Source organism: Cherax quadricarinatus, chromosome 41 (assembly GCF_038502225.1).
Source record: "Cherax quadricarinatus isolate ZL_2023a chromosome 41, ASM3850222v1, whole genome shotgun sequence".
Taxonomy (NCBI): Eukaryota; Metazoa; Arthropoda; class Malacostraca; order Decapoda; family Parastacidae; genus Cherax; species Cherax quadricarinatus.
In genome coordinates this window covers 509,608-528,270 of record NC_091332.1, presented here as the reverse complement: position 1 = coordinate 528,270, position 18,663 = coordinate 509,608, and the positions used below count along the sequence as shown (strand labels likewise).

The following is an 18,663-nucleotide window of genomic DNA, read 5'->3' as shown; positions in this document are numbered from 1 at the left end:
TAAATAAAATATATAGTAGACAGGCAGCAAAATATATTATAATAGTACAGTTTACATTAGTACAGTAATACAGTTTTAACAATTTGGTTAATGTGCCTAATAAAGAAAAACTTCAGCTGATATGCTGAAGCCACACAGTTGAGTACTGTACGTTAAAAACTAGGATCAAGCTTTTAAATACAGCCAGGGCTTATTGTACTTTAATGTTACATTAAGGTGCAGTGAGTTTTGGAAGCCATAGCTAGTAGTATGATGACAAATTTACCCTAGAAGAGGAAGAGGATGACCTAACAAAATAAACAATTCCCAAAACCCAAGAGACTGGAATAGAGTATTGGAGAGACAGGTAGTAAGTGAAGTGAAACTCTTGACACCCTGGAGTCATTGAGTAAACATGAAGGAGAAAAAACTAATAAAGAAGTCGCACCCAAAATACAGGTACTGTATAAAATAATGAGTGGAAGAAATGAATAACAAATAGAGCTGAAAAAGGGACCCTTAGAGAACAGAAATAGGCAGGCTCACTTAAGTGGACAGGCACATTTACATATATTAACTAGAATGGCTTTTTACAAATTTGGAATCAGATTTAATTTAAAATTTGTAAACACTGATGAAAATTTAATTTGGTCCTGTATATACTGTATTGTTTTATGATTGTTATTTACTTTAAAGATCCTGGTAGTTTATTATCTAACCCCAATTTAAAATTTGTCCTTTGATATTACAGAAAAATCAAGAGCATGATGTGTGAGCTACAGAAAGAAGGACTGTATACACAAGATATGTGTAGAGAATACATTGGAAAATCCTTTCGTGAGAAACTTCTTGGTATTGTACCGGCTTGGTATAGCGATGTACAAATATACGATTACCTTTTTACGTGAGTAATGCAGTCTGTATCCTCATCTTCCCCTGCTACTCTTGTCAAAAAAATAAAAATAAATAAAAATTGCTCCTCTGTATGCTTCTACTGCCTACTTTTTACAATTTTTTATTTATCTCCTTGTACTGTTGCTCATTTATCTCTTTTTTTTGTTATGTTTCTAAACTTTATACTTTGCTCAGTATTTATCATACTATTTTTCAAAAGTCATCTTCTAGCATTTTAGTATTTTCTGCAGTGTCCGTTGGACACAGTTCCTAAGCTGGTGCCTCAATTGATATATTTAGGTTTGAAAAACAAAGAAAAATAACAAAATTAATCATGTAAATGGGCTCCTCATACAAACATATTCAATGTTTGGAGCTTTCACAGAAAGACACAAGGAATATTTTTGGACAGTGAGATATGGATACAAAATCATAATGTATTTTACAGGTGGGCCTCGCTTATACTGCAGGTTAGGGTCTGGGCTACTGCTGTAAGGCAAATATCACTGTAAAGTGAAACATAGCCTTTTTTCACTTTTAAATGTGAATAAAAGCCTGATAACATGTTTACACTATTATATATTAACCCTTTGAGGGTTTTGGTCGTACTAGTACGTTTTACGCGTAGGGGTTTTTGACGTACTAGTACTCATAAATTCTAGCGGCCTCAAATCTAGTGGGAGAAAGCTGGTAGGCCTTCATATGAAAGAATGGGTCTATGTGGTCAGTGTGCACAGTCTAAAAAAAATCCTGCAGCACACAGTGCATAATGAGAAAAAAAAAACTTTGACCATTTTTTTTTAATAAATCAGCGACTTTGCAGTGTATTTTCGTATGGTATTTATTGTTGTATTCTAGTTTTCTTGTCTCATTTTATAGAATGGAAGACATATTACAGAAATTGAGATGATTTTGACTGGTTTTACAATGAAAAGTGCCTTGAAATTGAGCTCAAAGTAGCAGAAATGTTCGATTTTTACCAAACTTCAAAAGTAAACAAATCGTGCCAAGCGTGCAATACACGTCAACTGGTGAGTCTAATATTCTTTCACAAGTGCACCAATAATATTTATACCATTTTTTACACCAATGCAGTAGTCTGCATAACAGTAAATCTTAGTCTGCATAACAGTAAATCTTATATTTTTTGTGAAAATAAAAATTCAAAGTGGAAAGCAAAAGAATATAAGAGGGGCCTTGAGACGTGACTAATGACTAGAGGAAATGTCATTTTAGTGCCAGGAATGTCTTTCTTGTTTATTCTGGACCCTATTCGGAAATTGGCATCTTTTGAAATTTGTGTGAAATTGGCAAAATTGCTAAATTCTGACCACTGTACTGGATAGTTGAATTTCATAAATGGGTGGTTTCTTGCACCCATTCGATAGAAAAAATGGAGTTCTAGCGAAATATTCATGTTTTTTGTCGACTAGTACAGTGAAATTGGCCGAAAATGGGGCTCAAAGTGGGCAAAATCGCCGATGCGTAAACATCGCCGAGACCGCTAACTTTGCGAGAGCATAATTCCGTAAGTTTTCTATCAAATTTCAAACTTTTGGTGTCTTTATGATCGGGAAAAGATTCTCTATCTTTTCATAAGATAAAATAATTTTTTTTTTTTTTAAATTTGGCCGACCCTGAGAACGAGTTTCGGAGAGGGCCTGTCGACCCTCAAAGGGTTAAGTGAGCAACACTGAACAACGTATGTATACATTACACACGTTACTTTCCTTAAAATATTTTCATCCTTAGCTTATAGTGAGTTGTGAATATATTTATTGTAGGAAGTCTGAACAAATGAAGAATGGGTATGATTGAAAATTGCTGCATTAGTGAATCACCTTAAAGCAAAGCACTGTAAAGCAGGGCCCACCGGTATGTACAGTAGGGCCCCACTTATACGGCATGTTATATTCCTGGTTACCGCTGTAAAGTGGAATGCCCTTTTTTTTTTCCCACTTATAAATATATATAAATGCTAGATAACAAATTTATACTAACATATATCAAGGTAACAGTAGCACTAGGCAATAAAAAGCAATAAAAAGTAAAATCCACACACACAGTACATTCATTATTTACCTTAAAATATTTGTAGTCTTAATATAGGGTGAGAGGTGAATAGTATTTATTGTAGAAAATCAGGTGTGCTAGCTCCCACACCAGCTACCATACCTACATGAATTTTTTTTTTTCAACAAACCAGCCGTATCCCACCAAGGCAGGGTGGCCCAAAAAGAAAAGCGAAAGTTTCTCTTTTTAAATTTAGTAATTTATACAGGAGAAGGGGTTACTAGGCCCTTGCTCCCGGCATTTTAGTTGCCTCTTACAACATGCATAGCTTATGGAGGAAGAATTCTGTTCCACTTCCCCATGGAGATAAGAGGAAATAAATAAGAACAAGAACTAGAAAGAAAATAGAAGAAAACCCAGAGGTGTATGTATATGTCCTGCCAAATATGTAAAACTGGTCAATTAGCAAGAACTCATTTAAAATTAAGTCCTTTCTGAAATTTTCTCTTATACGTTTAAAGATATATTTTTTCATTAATGTTAATATAAAATTTTTTAATTTTGCACCAAAAGAATCTTAGAAAACTTACCTAACCTTATTATAACAAGAGCAATTTATTTTAGCCCAACCAAACTAAATATATTTTAGATTTGTTTACAATAATTTAATACTAAACATACACAGTGAAATATATTTTTTCTGTTAGGTTCAGAATGATTTTGGCGAAATTATTGCGTACACAAATTTTTGCTTGTCCTATATGGCAAGATGAGCATTGCTATTTAAGCCAAGATTGCAAGTTCTGCCTATTCGGCACGACATATATACGTACAGTGGACCCTTGCCTAATGCTATTAATCCGTTCCTGAGAGCTCAACGTTAGGCGAATTAATTTTCCCCATAAGAAATAATGGAAATCAAATTAATCCGTTCCTGACACCCCAAAGTACGAATAAAAAAAAATTTTTACCACATGAAATATTAATTTTAATACACACAAACTGAAGAAGACATGCACAGTTACATGACACTTACCTTTATTGAAGATCTGGTGATGATTGATGGGATGGGAGGAGGGGAGACTGTGGATGGTGTTAATGTTTAGAAGGGGAATCCCCTTCCATTAGGACTTGAGGTGGCAAGTCCTTTTCCGGGGTTACTTCCCTTCTTCTTTTAATGCCACTAGGACCAGCTTGAGAGTCACTGGACCTCTGTCGCACAACTTATCTGTCCATAGAGGCCTGTACCTCCCGTTCCTTTATGACATTCCTAAAGTGTTTCACAACATTGTCAGTGTACAGGTTGCCAACACGGCTTGCAATAGCTGTGTGAGGGTGATTTTCATCAAAAAAAGTTTGCACTTTAAGCCACATTGCACACATTTCCTTAATCTTTGAAGTAGGCAACTTTCTCAATTTCTCTATCCCCTCCTCCGAAGCAGTTTCCTCAGGTGTGGCCTTTTGCTGTTGAAGATGATCTAGCAGCTCATCAGTGGTTAGTTCTTCATTGTCCTCCTCCACCAACTCTTCCACATCCTCCCTACTAACCTCCAACCCCAAGACTTCCCCAATGCCACAGTGGATTCCTCAACTGGCATAGGATTCCCAGGGTTAGCCTCAAACCCTTCAAAATCCCCTTTGTCTACACATTCTGGCCACAGTTTCTTCCAAGCAGAGTTCAAGGTCCTCTGAGTCACTTCCTCCCAAGCCTTACCTATAATGTTTACACAATTGAGGATGCTAAAGTGATCTCTCCAAAACTCTCTTAGAGTCAATTGAGTTTCTGAGGTCACTACAAAGCACCTTTCAAACATAGCTTTTGTGTACAGTTTCTTGAAGTTGGAAATGACCTGCTGGTCCATGGGCTGCAGGAGAGGAGTGGTATTAGGAGGCAAAAACTTGACCTTAATGAAGCTCATTTCCACAGAAAGTCGCTCTGCCACATCTGAAGGATGACCAGGAGCATTGTCTAATAGCAGGAGGCACTTAAGGTCTAATTTCTTTTCAATTAGATAATTTTTCACAGTGGGGGCAAATGCATGGTGTAACCAGTCATAGAAAAAGTCCCTAGTGACCCATGCCTTACTGTTTGCACTCCACAGCACACACAAATTAGCCTTGAGGACATTGTTTTTCCTGAACACTCTGGGAGTTTCAGAGTGATACACCAATAAAGGCTTCACTTTGCAATCACCACTAGCATTGGCACACATCAACAGAGTAAGCCTGTCTTTCATAGGCTTATGTCCTGGGAGTGCCTTTTCCTCCTGAATAATGTAGGTCCTGCTTGGCATTTTCTTCCAAAACAGGCCTGTTTCGTCACAATTAAACACTTGTTCAGGTTTCAGTCCTTCACTGTCTATGTACTCCTTGAATTCCTGCACATAGTTTTCAGCCGCTTTGTGGTCCGAACTGGCAGCCTCACCATGCCTTATTACATTATGTATGCCACTACGATTCTTAAATCTCTCAAACCAACCTTTGCTGGCCTTAAATTCACTCACATCACCACTAGTTGCAGGCATTTTTCTAATTAAATCGTCATGCAACTTCCTAGCCTTTTCACATATGATCGCTTGAGAGATGCTGTCTCCTGCTATCTGTTTTTCGTTTATCCACACCAATAACAGTCTCTTAACATCTTCTATCACTTGCGATCTCTGTTTCGAAAACAAAGTTGCACCTTTGGTAGAACAGCTTCCTTGATTGCCGTTTTCTTGGTCACAATAGTAGCGATGGTTGATAGGGGTTTTGTGTACAACTTAGCCAGGTCGGAGACATGCACTCCACTTTCATACGTAGCAATGATCTCTTTCTTCACATCCATAGTAATTCTCGCCCTTTTTGCTGTAGGGTTGGCACTAGAAGCTTTCTTGGGCCCATGGTGACTTATTTTGCAGGTGCAATCACTAAAAAGGCTGTGATAATATGAAATGTTCCGATTGTATGCTTGGAAGCGACCGCGGTGGCTGGCTTGTAAACATTGGCACCCACGGAACAAGTGAGGCGGGCTCAGGCCGCACGTGGACGCGTCTCGAACGAATCGCGTTGAACGAGTTTTTTAGCGCTAGCCGAGGCAAAATTTTTGCGTTAAAATGTATTGTTAGGCGGATTTAACGTTACGCGATGCGTTCGTTAGGTTTGGGTCCACTGTATATGCTTGTACATGTATGTGTAGTGTGACCTAAGTGTAAGTAGAAGTAGCAAGACGTACCTGAAATCTTGTATGTTTATGAGACAGAAAAGACTCCAGCAATCTTACCATCATGTAAAGAAATTACAGGTTTCCATTTTACACGCACTTGGCAGGACAGTAGTACCTCCCTGGACGGTTGCTGTCTACATGAAATCTTTCTTTCAACACACCGGCCATATCCCACCGAGGCAGGGTGGCCCAAAAGGAAAAACGATAGTTTCTCCTTTTACATTTAGTAATATATACAGGAGAAGGGGTTACTAGCCCCTTGCTCCTGGCATTTTAGTCGCCTCTTACAACACGCATGGCTTACGGAGGAAGAATTCTGTTCCACTTCCCCATGGAGGTAAGAGGAAACAAACAAGAACACGAACTAGAAAGAAAATAGAAGAAAACCCAGACAGGTGTGTATATATACAGTGGACCCTTAACCAGCGATGGCATCGATTAACGATAAATCTGACTAGCGATACATTTTAACGCAAAAATTTTGCCTCAACTAGCGCTTAAAAACCCGACCAGCGCTATTCGTTCCGTACCATACACATCCACTTTGGCCTGAGCGCGCCTCACTTGTCCCTTGGGTGCCAGTGTTTACAAGCCAGCCAGCCACCGCGGTCGCTTCCAAACATACAACAACTGGAACATTTCATATTATCACAGCCTTTGTAGTGATTGCACCTGCAAAATAAGTCACCATGGGCCCCAAGAAAGCTTCTAGTGCCAACCCTACAGCAAAAAGGGTGAGAATTACTATGGAGATGAAGAAAGAGATCATTGCTAAGTATGAAAGTGGAGTGCGTGTCTCTGAGCTGGTCAGGTTGTATAATAAACCCCAATCAACCATCGCTACTATTGTGGGTAAGAAAACGGCAATCAAGGAAGCTGTTCTTGCCAAAGGTGCAGCTGCTGCTGCACCACAGTCAGCTGTTGTTGTTGCTGCACCACCATCAGCTGTATTACTCGAAGATGTGGAGAGAGTGTTGTTGGCGTGGCTTAACGTGAAACAATTACCGAGAAACGATTAACCCCAGAGGGTTAGCCACCCAGGATAACCCAAGACAGTCAGTGCATCATCGAGGACTGTCTAACTTATTTCCATTGGGGGTCCTTAATCTTGTCCTCCAGGATGCGACCCACAACAGTTGACTAACACCCAGGTGAACAGGAAAAAATGCCTATAACTAGTGCTCATATTGGTGAGGTTAGTGGGGAGGATGTGGAAGAGTTGGTGGAGGAGGACAATGAAGAACAAACCACTGATGAGCTGCTAGATCATCTTCAACAGTAAGTGGCCACACCTGAGGAAACTGCTTCGGAGGAGGGGAGAGAGAAATTGAAGACGTTGCCTACTTCAAAGATTAAGGAAATGTGTGCAATGTGGCTTAAAGTGGAAACCTTTTTTGATGAAAATCACCCTCACACAGCTATTGCAAGCCGTGCTGGTGACTATTACACTGACAATGTTGTGAAACACTTTAGGATAAAGGAACGAGAGGCACAGGCCTCTATGGACAGATATGTTGTGCGACAGAAGTCCAGTGACTCTGAGGCTGGTCCTAGTGGCATTAAAAGAACAAGGGAAGTAACCCCAGAAAAAGACTTGCTACCTCAAGTGCTAATGGAAGGGGATTCCCCTTCTAAACACTAACAAGATCAATGGTCTCCCCTCCTACCATCCCATCAATCATCACCAGATCTTCAATAAAGGTAAGTGTCATGTAACTGTGCATGTCTTCTTCAGTTTGTGTGTATTAAAATTAATATTTCATGTGGTAAAAATTTTTTTTTGTTCATACTTTGGGGTGTCTTGCACGGATTAATTTGATTTCCATTATTTCTTATGGGGAAAATTAACTTGACTAACGATTATTTTGATTAACGATGAGCTCTCAGGAACGGATTAATATTGCTGGTTGAGGGTCCACTGTATATGATTGTACATGTATGTGTTGTGTGACCTAAGTGTAAGAAGAAGTAGCAAGACGTACCTGAAATCTTGCATGTTTATGAGACAGAAAAGACACCAGCAACCCTTCCATCATGTAAAACAATTACAAGTTTCCATTTTACACTCACTTGGCAGGATGGTAGTACCTCCCTGGTTGGTTGCTGTCTACATACATGAAATATACGGCTTAAATTTAAAGTACCCAAGAGCGATTATTATTATTATTACCATCGACATACCTTGTTCACTGAGTTTAATAATTTCTAATAACTAACGTTAGATATCATTGTAAACGAGAGAGACACCAAGAATGTAAATAAACAGACAAACGCGTAAGGGAAGTCACTCGGTCAGATGAAATGTGCATTAATACCTGTCCACTTTTTGTTCATACACGTACAGTAGCACGAGTTGTTGAAGCATTTACCGCACAATACACTTACATTGTGCACATGTTGTCTTCACGTTAGCGCAGTAGAATAAATAAATAGCTACCAGTGAAGGCTACACAAATAACCCGCACATGGAAGAGAGGAGCTTACGACGATGTTTCGGTCCGACTTGGACCATTTACAAAGTTACACCGTGACACAGTGTGACTGTAAATGTCACACAGTGTGACTTTGTAAATGGTCCAAGTCGGACCGAAATGTCGTCGTAAGCTCCTCTCTTCTATGTGCGGGTTATTTGTGTATCGTTCCAGTCACGGTATTGTGCCTTTTTTTGTTAGTTACCAGTGAAGGAATAAGTTTCTACAGTTGGACTAGAGAAAACGTAATTCTTTTTTTGTCACTCTGACAAGCCACCTGGTAACCATATCTCTTATTTATGTCAGATGTATTCTACTGTGAGTGTATATACATATCATGTTTATATGTTATGTAGTGAGTTTCTTATATAATTTTGAAAAAAAATATCCTAGATGGATTAATGAAAATGTCTATTTTAACTTAATACACATATACGACATTTAATGTGCCCAAGAGTGATTGATATTATGTATTAATATTATTATCATTATTGTTAAGATAGTGAGATTAGTGAGACTCTCTTAGCGATTTTAATGTGTACTTGCACGCCAATACAGGGTGTAAGTTTATTTAGGTACAGGCACACATAAATATAATTATCAGAGTACGTACGTATATGTGGGTATATATGAGTATATATATATGGGGAAGTGGAACAGAATTCTTCCTCCGTAAGCCATGTGTTTCGTAAGAGGTGACTAAAATGCTGGGAGCAAGGGGTTAGTAACCCTTTCTCCTATATATATTACTAAATTGGGCCACCCTGCCTTGATGGGATACAGCTGGTTTGTTGAAAGAAGATAAAATATGCAATAACTTTAAAACGCTTGAAATTTTGGAAGGTTTCCAGACATACTGTGGAGCTGACGGAGGATGTAAACAGAGTGGTGCATGGTGACCGTATTAGTGAGTCATGTGGGAGGAGCTGTATAAAGCATTTTGGTCATAGTTTGAAATGTCCATATTAGCAAAATGCCGTAAAGTGAAACGCCATAAACTTGGGCCCTACTATACTAGATGTGAGAGTGAGTAAATAATTCACAGAATGGCATAGGCTTCTATGTAAGACATTCATTTTATTGTACAGAACTGTTGAAATCATTATGGGGGCTTGGCTGTCCTCTACTTTCCTCAGCTATCTTGTTTTCAAATGCCAACATAATTGGGGTGTGTAGAGCAGGTCTCAGGTGACACCTGAGCACCACAACATTCAGATAGTGACTGTATAAATAGAGGCAAATGAGGGCTTAACCCTTAAACTGTCCAAACGTAGATCTACATTGATGTGCGTAGCGTGTCGGAGCACTACGCATGTCAACATAGATCTACGTTTGGACAGTTTAAGGGTTAATAGAACATCCAAGACCATACTGCAGTTATCAGAGGCATCATTTGTATGAAATACAGTATTCCAATGTGAACTTCCATGGTCCCTATCACAGAAAGTTATGTTTCTTATTTTAAAAGTATGTTGAATATGTCAGAAAATATATAAATAATAAAAACAAAATTTTATTGTCAATTAACCCTCCAGGCTTTGATCTTTTATAATGCTGTCAAAAGGTTAAAGTGCAGCAATAAAATTTATCAGTTTTATTGTACTTTGCATCAGGCACTGAAAATATCTGTAATTTCATGATGTAATATACATAATTATTTTATTTTGATTAGGCACTGTGTGTTGATTCATTGCAAGTCCAACATTGAGAAGTTTGATACACTTTGCTTGATGGCCAGAAAACTCTACTCCTTCATCAGTGGAGAGAGCAAGGAAGAGTCTGTGGATACATTAAGTATGCAGGAGGTCACTCTTGGAGGTCACACTTGCCTACAATTGTTGAAAGAGAAACTGACAGCTCTACTAAATTCTATTAAATTGCAGTTGAAAATGCAGAACAAAAAAATAGGCCCAAACTGGATATTAGAAGGCAGTAAATATTCTTAATAAAATTTTTATTAGTTTAAAATAAAAATCATATTATATCTGGGACAAATCTTAATTAGCCCACAAATTGAAGATAAATGTACACTATACTGTTCATCATTCATTCTTCTTGTCAATTATTTTTGTTCACATGTTAAATGTATTGTAAACATTCATTATTGTAAGCTTTTCATTTTTTTTTCTGCCACTTCTACCATTAGATTTTAAAAATTTTGTATTTTACTCTGTGGCTTGAAGTGATTCTTTTCCCAAAATTGCCATGCATCATCCTTTCTTAATTTGTCTGGTATCTAAATTGAGTAGTTTCCTTCCAGTGCCTTCTAATTTAGAATGTGTTTTTATAATTGGCTTTCATTTTGACTCAGCTTCCATTTTCAGAGGATGTCAAAAGAGCTTCCATGAAAGGCAGAAACATTGGCCCACTGTTCAAAGCCTTCATAGCTACTGGAACACTGCCATCAAAGACAGGATATGGACGTATGCAGACCACAGGTAATTGCATGAATATCATATATAATGTCAATTTGTTATTGCCATTTTTGGTGACACTTTCTTACACTTGAGATGTTTAATGGACCTCAGTATAATGAATTTCTGAAAAAAAAAAAAAAAGGCAAAATCCACTGAGTACCTCATTGATTTTCAAATTCTATTGCATTTTATGTGTAAATTGTATGCACAGTATTGTATTAAGTATACACTGAGTGCCTTAGTGCTTTTTCTGCATTTTTTTAAACATTATTCTGATTAAATGGACCCTCGGAGAATTCCTCCTTCTAGTCTATTATATTGATGGTCAGCTCTCTTGAAATCTCCAGTTCGTGATGGTTAGGATTCCAAAGGTTAACTCAAATTCAGAATCATAAGTGCAACTAAATTTTATCCATGTGCGTAAATTGTTTTCTCATTTGGAGGCCCTATATCTCTTGAAATATTGCTTTAATCTTTTGAATATTCATGTGCAGCAGGCATGTGCAAGCGTGTTAGATAGGAGTGAATGGAAGCGAATGGTTTTTGGGACTTGACGAGCTGTTGGAGTGTGAGCAGGGTAATATTTTGTGAAGGGATTTAGGGAAACAGGTTAACCGGACTTGAGTCCTGGAGGTGGGAAGTACAATACCTGCACTTTAAAGGAGGGGTTTGGGATATTGGCTGTTTGGAGTGACAACTGTCATATCTGGGCACCTCTGCAAAGAGTGTGGTTATGTGTGAATGATGGTGAAAGTGCCTCTGTTTTGGGTCACCATGCCTTGGTGAGAGATGGCTGATGTGTTTAAAAAAAAAATGTATATACGGTGGAACCTCGGTAATTGAACTTAATTCATTCCAAAAGACTGTTCAAGTGCCGATCCATTCAAGTATAGAATAAATTCTTCTCAACCAATTTTCTTTTTGATTGGCTGTTATCACTAATCTTCGTAGGCCCCATGGTGACTTATTTATACAAATAATATAAAAAAGCACCACCAAAAAATGTGAAGAAACATGCAACAGTGAACAACGAGGTTCTGGCAAGACGTGTTTGTTTGGTCAAGTGCTGAACTTTGTTCGAGTAAGGAGCTGTTCGAGTACCGAGGTTCCACTCTATATATAGTATGTATCTTCTTTCAATAGACTGGTTGCATCTCACTGAAGCAGGGTGGCCCCAAAAAATGAAAAACAAAAGTTTCTCTTATTTTTTTTTTTTTTATCACACTGGCCGATTCCCACCAAGGCAGGGTGGCCCGAAAAAGAAAAACTTTCACCATCATTCACTCCATCACTGTCTTGCCAGAAGGGTGCTTTACACTACAGTTTTTAAACTGCAACATTAACACCCCTCCTTCAGAGTGCAGGCACTGTACTTCTCTTATTAACTTTAGTAATGTATAGTGGGATGTCCTCATTAAAAGCATTGGCTAATTGAAGCACACAAATTTGGGAGATTGCCACAAATGTGGGGGTTCAGCTGTTGGTGACACATGAAGAACCAAATAAATAAAGCAGCAAAATAGAGAGGAAGCGTGGCTTGGTGAGTGTGAGCAATGCTTATTATTGGAGAGACAATGACTGTTGAGGAAATAGCATCTTTATATTTATTAAAAATTGGTTATTCTTATCTTTTATATGGAACTTTACATTGAGTATGCAGTACTCACAGTTTCAGCTACATCTTTATGAAAATAGGTATTTTCAGATTACTCTAGCCACTGACCTTATTGTATCAAACATTACACTTATTTACACACTTCTCTGCCTACCCAAGATATTTAAAGGTTTTATGTTGTGTACTTCATGCTGTAAATTTGTATGTACCATCACAGAAAGAGGACAATTATGGTTGTTGGTTGTGTGAAGGTATTAACAAGTTTTACTGTATGTGAATATATTATGTTTAACATTAAAAGCTTTATTGATCTGTCATGAAATTTTGTATTGCTCATAGGTTTGACTGTGATAATGGAACATCTAAACAGAATGAGAGACTTGTCTCATCTCCGTGCAATACATCGAGGTGCCTACTTCATGGGGACGAAAACAATTCAGCCTCGCAGATTGACTGGAGAGGCATGGGGTGAGTGATTATCTGATTACTGTATATTTCTTCTCTATACATTTAGGGGAAGGAATGCGGGATAAGGGTCATCCTCGAAAAGGTTGGAAGGAAGGGGTAAGGGAGGTTTTGTGGGCGAGAGACTTGGACTTCCAGCAGGCGTGCGTGAGCGTGTTCGATAGGAGTGAATGGAGACGAGTGATATTTGGGACCTGACGAGCTGTTGGAGTGTGAGCAGGGTAATATTTAGTGAAGGGATTCAGGGAAACCGGTTATTTTTATATAGCCGGACTTGAGTCCTGGAAATGGGAAGTACAATGCCTGCACTCTAAAGGAGGTAGGGGTTTGGGATATTGGCAGTTTGGAGAGATATGTTGTGCATCTTTATACATATATGCTTCTAAACTGTTGTGTTCTGGGCACCTCTACAAAAACAGTGATTGTGTGAGTGAGGTGAAAGTGTTGAATGATGATGAAAGTATTTTCTTTTTGGGGATTTTCATTCTTTTTGGGTCACCCTGCCTCGGTGGGAGACAGCCGACTTGTTAAAAAAAAAAAACACTAAACATTATTTTTTTTCCTTATTATTAAACTATATATTCATTTTAATTAAGATTTATTCTTCATTTAACCTAAAGAAGACTTTTCACTATTGTTGTCTCAATATCTCTTCATTCAGTACTAATTGCTGACCTACTTTTTTTTTTTTGTGATGGTTTCTCAGGCATCATTGAAGTTGGTTGGCTGTATAATGTTGTTTGCTGGAACTCTAGATAACACATTATTTGTTTTAGTCTCTGACTCCTTGAAAATATTGCAAGTAAATTAAACTTATGATTCATTGCATCCTAATTGTTATTTGCAGTCAGCACTGACTGTGTTGCATCTTCAGCATATACAAAACATTTGATAGGGTGGATAGGGGGGCAATGTGGCAGATGTTGCAGGTGTATGGTGTAGGAGGTAGGTTACTAAAAGCAGTGAAGAGTTTTTACGAGGATAGTGAGGCTCAAGTTAGAGTATGTAGGAAAGAGGGAGATTATTTCCCAGTAAAAGTAGGCCTTAGACAAGGATGTGTGATGTCACCGTGGTTGTTTAATATATTTATAGATGGGGTTGTAAGAGAAGTAAATGCGAGGGTCTTGGCAAGAGGCATGGAGTTAAAAGATAAAGAATCACACATAAAGTGGGAGTTGTCACAGTTGCTCTTTGCTGATGACACTGTGCTCTTGGGTGATTCTGAAGAGAAGCTGCAGAGGTTGGTAGATGAATTTGGTAGGGTATGCAAAAGAAGAAAATTAAAAGTGAATACAGGAAAGAGTAAGGTTATGAGGATAACAAAAAGATTAGGTGATGAAATATTGGATATCAGATTGGAGGGAGAGGGTATGGAGGAGGTGAATGTATTCAGATATTTGGGAGTGGACGTGTCAGTGGATGGGTCTATGAAAGATGAGGTGAATCATAGAATTGATGAGGGGAAAAGGGTGAGCAGTGCACTTAGGAGTCTGTGGAGACAAAAAACTTTGTCCTTGGAGGCAAAGAGGGGAATGTATGAGAGTATAGTTATACCAACGCTCTTATATGGGTGTGAAGCATGGGTGATGAATGTTGCAGCGAGGAGAAGGCTGGATGCAGTGGAAATGTCATGTCTGAGGGCAATGTGTGGTGTGAATATAATGCAGAGAATTCGTAGTTTGGAAGTTAGGAGGAGGTGCGGGATTACCAAAACTGTTGTCCAGAGGGCTGAGGAAGGGTTGTTGAGGTGGTTTGGACATGTAGAGAGAATGGAGCGAAACAGAATGACTTCAAGAGTGTATCAGTCTGTAGTGGAAGGAAGGCGGGGTAGGGGTCGGCCTAGGAAAGGTTGGAGGGATGGGGTAAAGGAGGTTTTGTGTGCGAGGGGCTTGGACTTCCAGCGGGCATGCGTGAGCATGTTTGATAGGAGTGAATGGAGACAAATGGTTTTTAATACTTGATGTGCTGTTGGAGTGTGAGCAAAGTAACATTTATGAAGGGATTCAGGGAAACCGGCAGGCCGGACTTGAGTCCTGGAGATGGGAAGTACAGTGCCTGCACTCTGAAGGAGGGGTGTTAATGTTGCAGTTTAAAAACTGTAGTGTAAAGCATCCTTCTGGCAAGACAGTGATGGAGTGAATGATGGTGAAAGTTTTTCTTTTTTGGGCCACTCTGCCTTGGTGGGAATTGGCCAGTGTGTTAATAATAATAAATATTGTCTTCTTTTGGGTCCATGGACATGTAAGGGTTTGGGGAAATGAACTTTCATTATGTTTCAGCATGATCCTCATTTCAGGACTTTTCATTGTCCCAATATTCTATGACATTTGCTGTTCTCTGATTCCATTCCAATACTAACTTAGTGGATATCAGCAGAGTTCTCGTTCTTTTGGAATTTTTAATGCACGAAATGATTTTCTAACACTTACTTATATTTATAATAACTTGGGTTACTGTAGACTGTCAAGATATGTTCAGCTTGTATTTTCATGGGATTTGTTCTCTCTCATGTTGAGAGCTTAGTTATTATATACAGACAATCTTCAATAAAAATAATTAGTGTGGTTATGTTTTGTAAATAATTTTAGGTAGTGTTTAAAAATTTTTGTATATAAGTATTATATAAATAATTGGTAGTAGGTTGGTAGACAGCAGCTACCCAGGGAGGTACTACCCTCCTGCTAAGTGAGTGTAAAACAAAAGCCTGTACTTATTTACATGATGGTAGGATTGCTGGTGAACATCAAAATGGTATACAATACCGACAGGTTGTTAGGTAAGACACATATGCAACAGTTAGACAACTTTATTCCGAAACGTTTCGCCTACACAGTAGGCTTCTTCAGTCGAATACAGAAAGTAGGCAGGAACAGTAGAGATGTGAAGACGATGTAATCAGTCCATCACCCTTAAAGTCGTAGAATTTGAGGTTGTCAGTCCCTCGGCCTGGAGAAGTTCAGTTCCATAGTCAGGAACTATCTGATAGTTCCTGACTATGGAACTGAACTTCTCCAGGCCGAGGGACTGACAACCTCAAATTCTACGACTTTAAGGGTGATGGACTGATTACATCGTCTTCACATCTCTACTGTCCCTGCCTACTTTCTGTATTCGACTGAAGAAGCCTACTGTGTAGGCGAAACGTTTCGGAATAAAGTTGTCTAACTGTTGCATATGTGAGGATTGCTGGTGTCATTTCTCAGTCTCATAAACATGCAAGATTTCAGGTATGTCTTGCTATTTCTACTTACACTTAGGTCACACTACACAAACATGTCTTCTTTCTTCTTTCAACACACTGGCCGTATCCCACTGAGGCAGGGTGGCCCAAAAGGAAAAACGAAAGTTTCTCCTTTTTCTTCTTTCTTTCGCACACCGGCTGTATCCCACCGAGGCGGGGTGGCCCAAAAGGAAAAATGAAAGTTTCTCCTTTTACATTTAGTAATATATACAGTAGAAGGGGTTACTAACCCCTTGCCCCCGGCATTTTAGTCGCCTCTTACAGCACGCATGGCTTACGGAGGAAGAATTCTATTCCACTTCCCCATGGAGGTAAGAGGAAATAAACAAAAACAAGAACTTGAAAGAAAATAGAAGAAAACCCAGAGGGGTGTGTATATATGTACTTATACATGTGTGTGTTGTGTGACCTAAGTGTAAGTAGAAGTAGCAAGATGTACCTGAAATCTTGCATACACATACATGTACAAGCATATTTATATCCACACCCCTATGGGTTTTCTTATATTTTCTTACTAGTTGTTGTTCTTATTTATTTCCTCTTATCTCCATGGGGAAGTGGAACAAAATTCTTCATCCATAAGCCATGCATGTTGTAAAAGAGGCGACTAAAATGTCGGGAGCAAGGGGCAAGTAACCCCTTCTCGTGTATAAATTACTAAATTTAAAAAGAAAAGCTTTCGTTTTTCTTTTTGGGCCACCCTGCCTCTATGGGATTCAGCCGGTTTTTTAAAAGAAGATGTAAATAATTAATATCATTAGCCCTTTTAGTTGCCATCACATAGATCTACATTATTGATGCCAGGGTCCCTTACGTAGCTCTGTGTTTTGGGTACATCTCCCCTCAAATAAGCTGTGAGTGGTAAATTTTTGCCTAGATATGAGAGAATGGGTCAGTAAGGTGAGTGTGCTAAGTATATAAAAAATTATGCTCCATGTGGAGCATGATGGGTACAGAATGATTTAGAGATGTTTTCTAGGATAGGTTTTAAGATTTTATTAGATGTTTATTGGTATCATATGATAGAATGGAAAATGTACTACAAAAATAGAGAGGATTTTTAATGATTTCTTTACCAAAACTAGTTGAAATTGGGATCAAAGTAGCAGAAACGTTTAGATTTTTGCCAATTTCCTAAAATATAATCACTCCTGGTTATATTTTATTATAACCAGGAATGATTAATGAACATACGAAATGTTTTTTTAGTGCCTGGTATGTCTACACTGTTTATTTTGGATTCTACTTTTAAAATGGATTTTTTTTAATTTTGTGTAAAATTGGCCAAATTACTGAACTCTGTGTACTTTACAGGACAGTACTGATAGTTTCATGGGTGGTTTTGTGTGCTTAATCAGTTGAACAAAAGACATACTAGTGAAACAGCTAAGAATTTAGTTGAAGGGAGCAATGGAATTGGCCTAAAATAGTACTCAAAGTAAGCAAAATTGCCTTTGCACAAATTGCACCCGGACTGCTAAATTTGCGTCTGTATAATTTCATAAGTTTCCATCAAATTTTGTACTTTTGGTGACATTACCTTCAGAAAAAGATTCTCTACCATTTCAGAAGGGGGTTAAATTAATATTTTAGTAGAAAAATATTTTTGTGAAATTAATATTTTAGTAGAAAAATGTAGGAGGAATATTATTACGCCAGTCACATATAATGATAAAATACCAATGATATATGTAATTGATCTGCTGAGAAATTTTTGTAAATTTATTGTTCCACGGACAGTCGTTTTGCAGACTCGTCTTTCTTCTGTGGTTAAACAGTACTCTTGAAAGGGTTAAATAAATTTCATAGATTTTTTCTAATTCCAAATACAAATGAAAACTTTAATAAGGCGGAATTTTTTTTTTTTTTTTGACTACTGATGAGTGAGTGCACATGTCAGTAGGAGGTAATCAGGTTTGATCCAAGCAATAAGGAAAATAGCTTCAGTTCCTTTGATCAAGAGCCTTTTATCAGTATCAAGGCATCCCAACATGAGTAAATCCACTATATGCATTGTATCTCTCGAGGAAATAAAAAATATATTGGAGTATAAAACAAATTCCAGCCACACTTTAGAACAAAGAGCTAATGTGAAGGATCTGAGAGTGATAATGTCAGAGAATGTCACATTCAAAGATCACAACAATGTCTCTACTATATCTGCTAGGAAAATGATAGGATGGATAGCTAGGAATCCCAGGCCAGTGATGATTCCTTTCAAACTGCTCTTTCTCTGAGCTGCAGTACTGTTGTATGCTAATGGGCTCCTTTCAAGGTAGACAAAATTGAAGATCTGGAGAATATACAGGGACCTTTCACTGCATGTATAAGTACAATAAAGCACCTCAATTACTGGGAATGGT

At 38.2% G+C, this 18,663-nt stretch overlaps 1 protein-coding gene across 2 annotated transcripts in view; it reads left to right on the top strand.

Annotated features, from left to right (window-relative positions):
• The window catches only part of Polr1B (RNA polymerase I subunit Rpl135), a 91,261-nt gene that overhangs the window by 20,361 nt on the left and 52,237 nt on the right, over window positions 1–18,663 (top strand). For both annotated transcript variants that reach the window (XM_070092860.1, XM_053786719.2), the window contains 4 exons: window positions 731–883; window positions 10,235–10,494; window positions 10,887–11,000; window positions 12,934–13,062. In XM_070092860.1, the coding sequence (XP_069948961.1) occupies window positions 731–883; window positions 10,235–10,494; window positions 10,887–11,000; window positions 12,934–13,062 (656 nt within the window). The remainder of the gene's footprint in view (window positions 1–730; window positions 884–10,234; window positions 10,495–10,886; window positions 11,001–12,933; window positions 13,063–18,663) is intronic.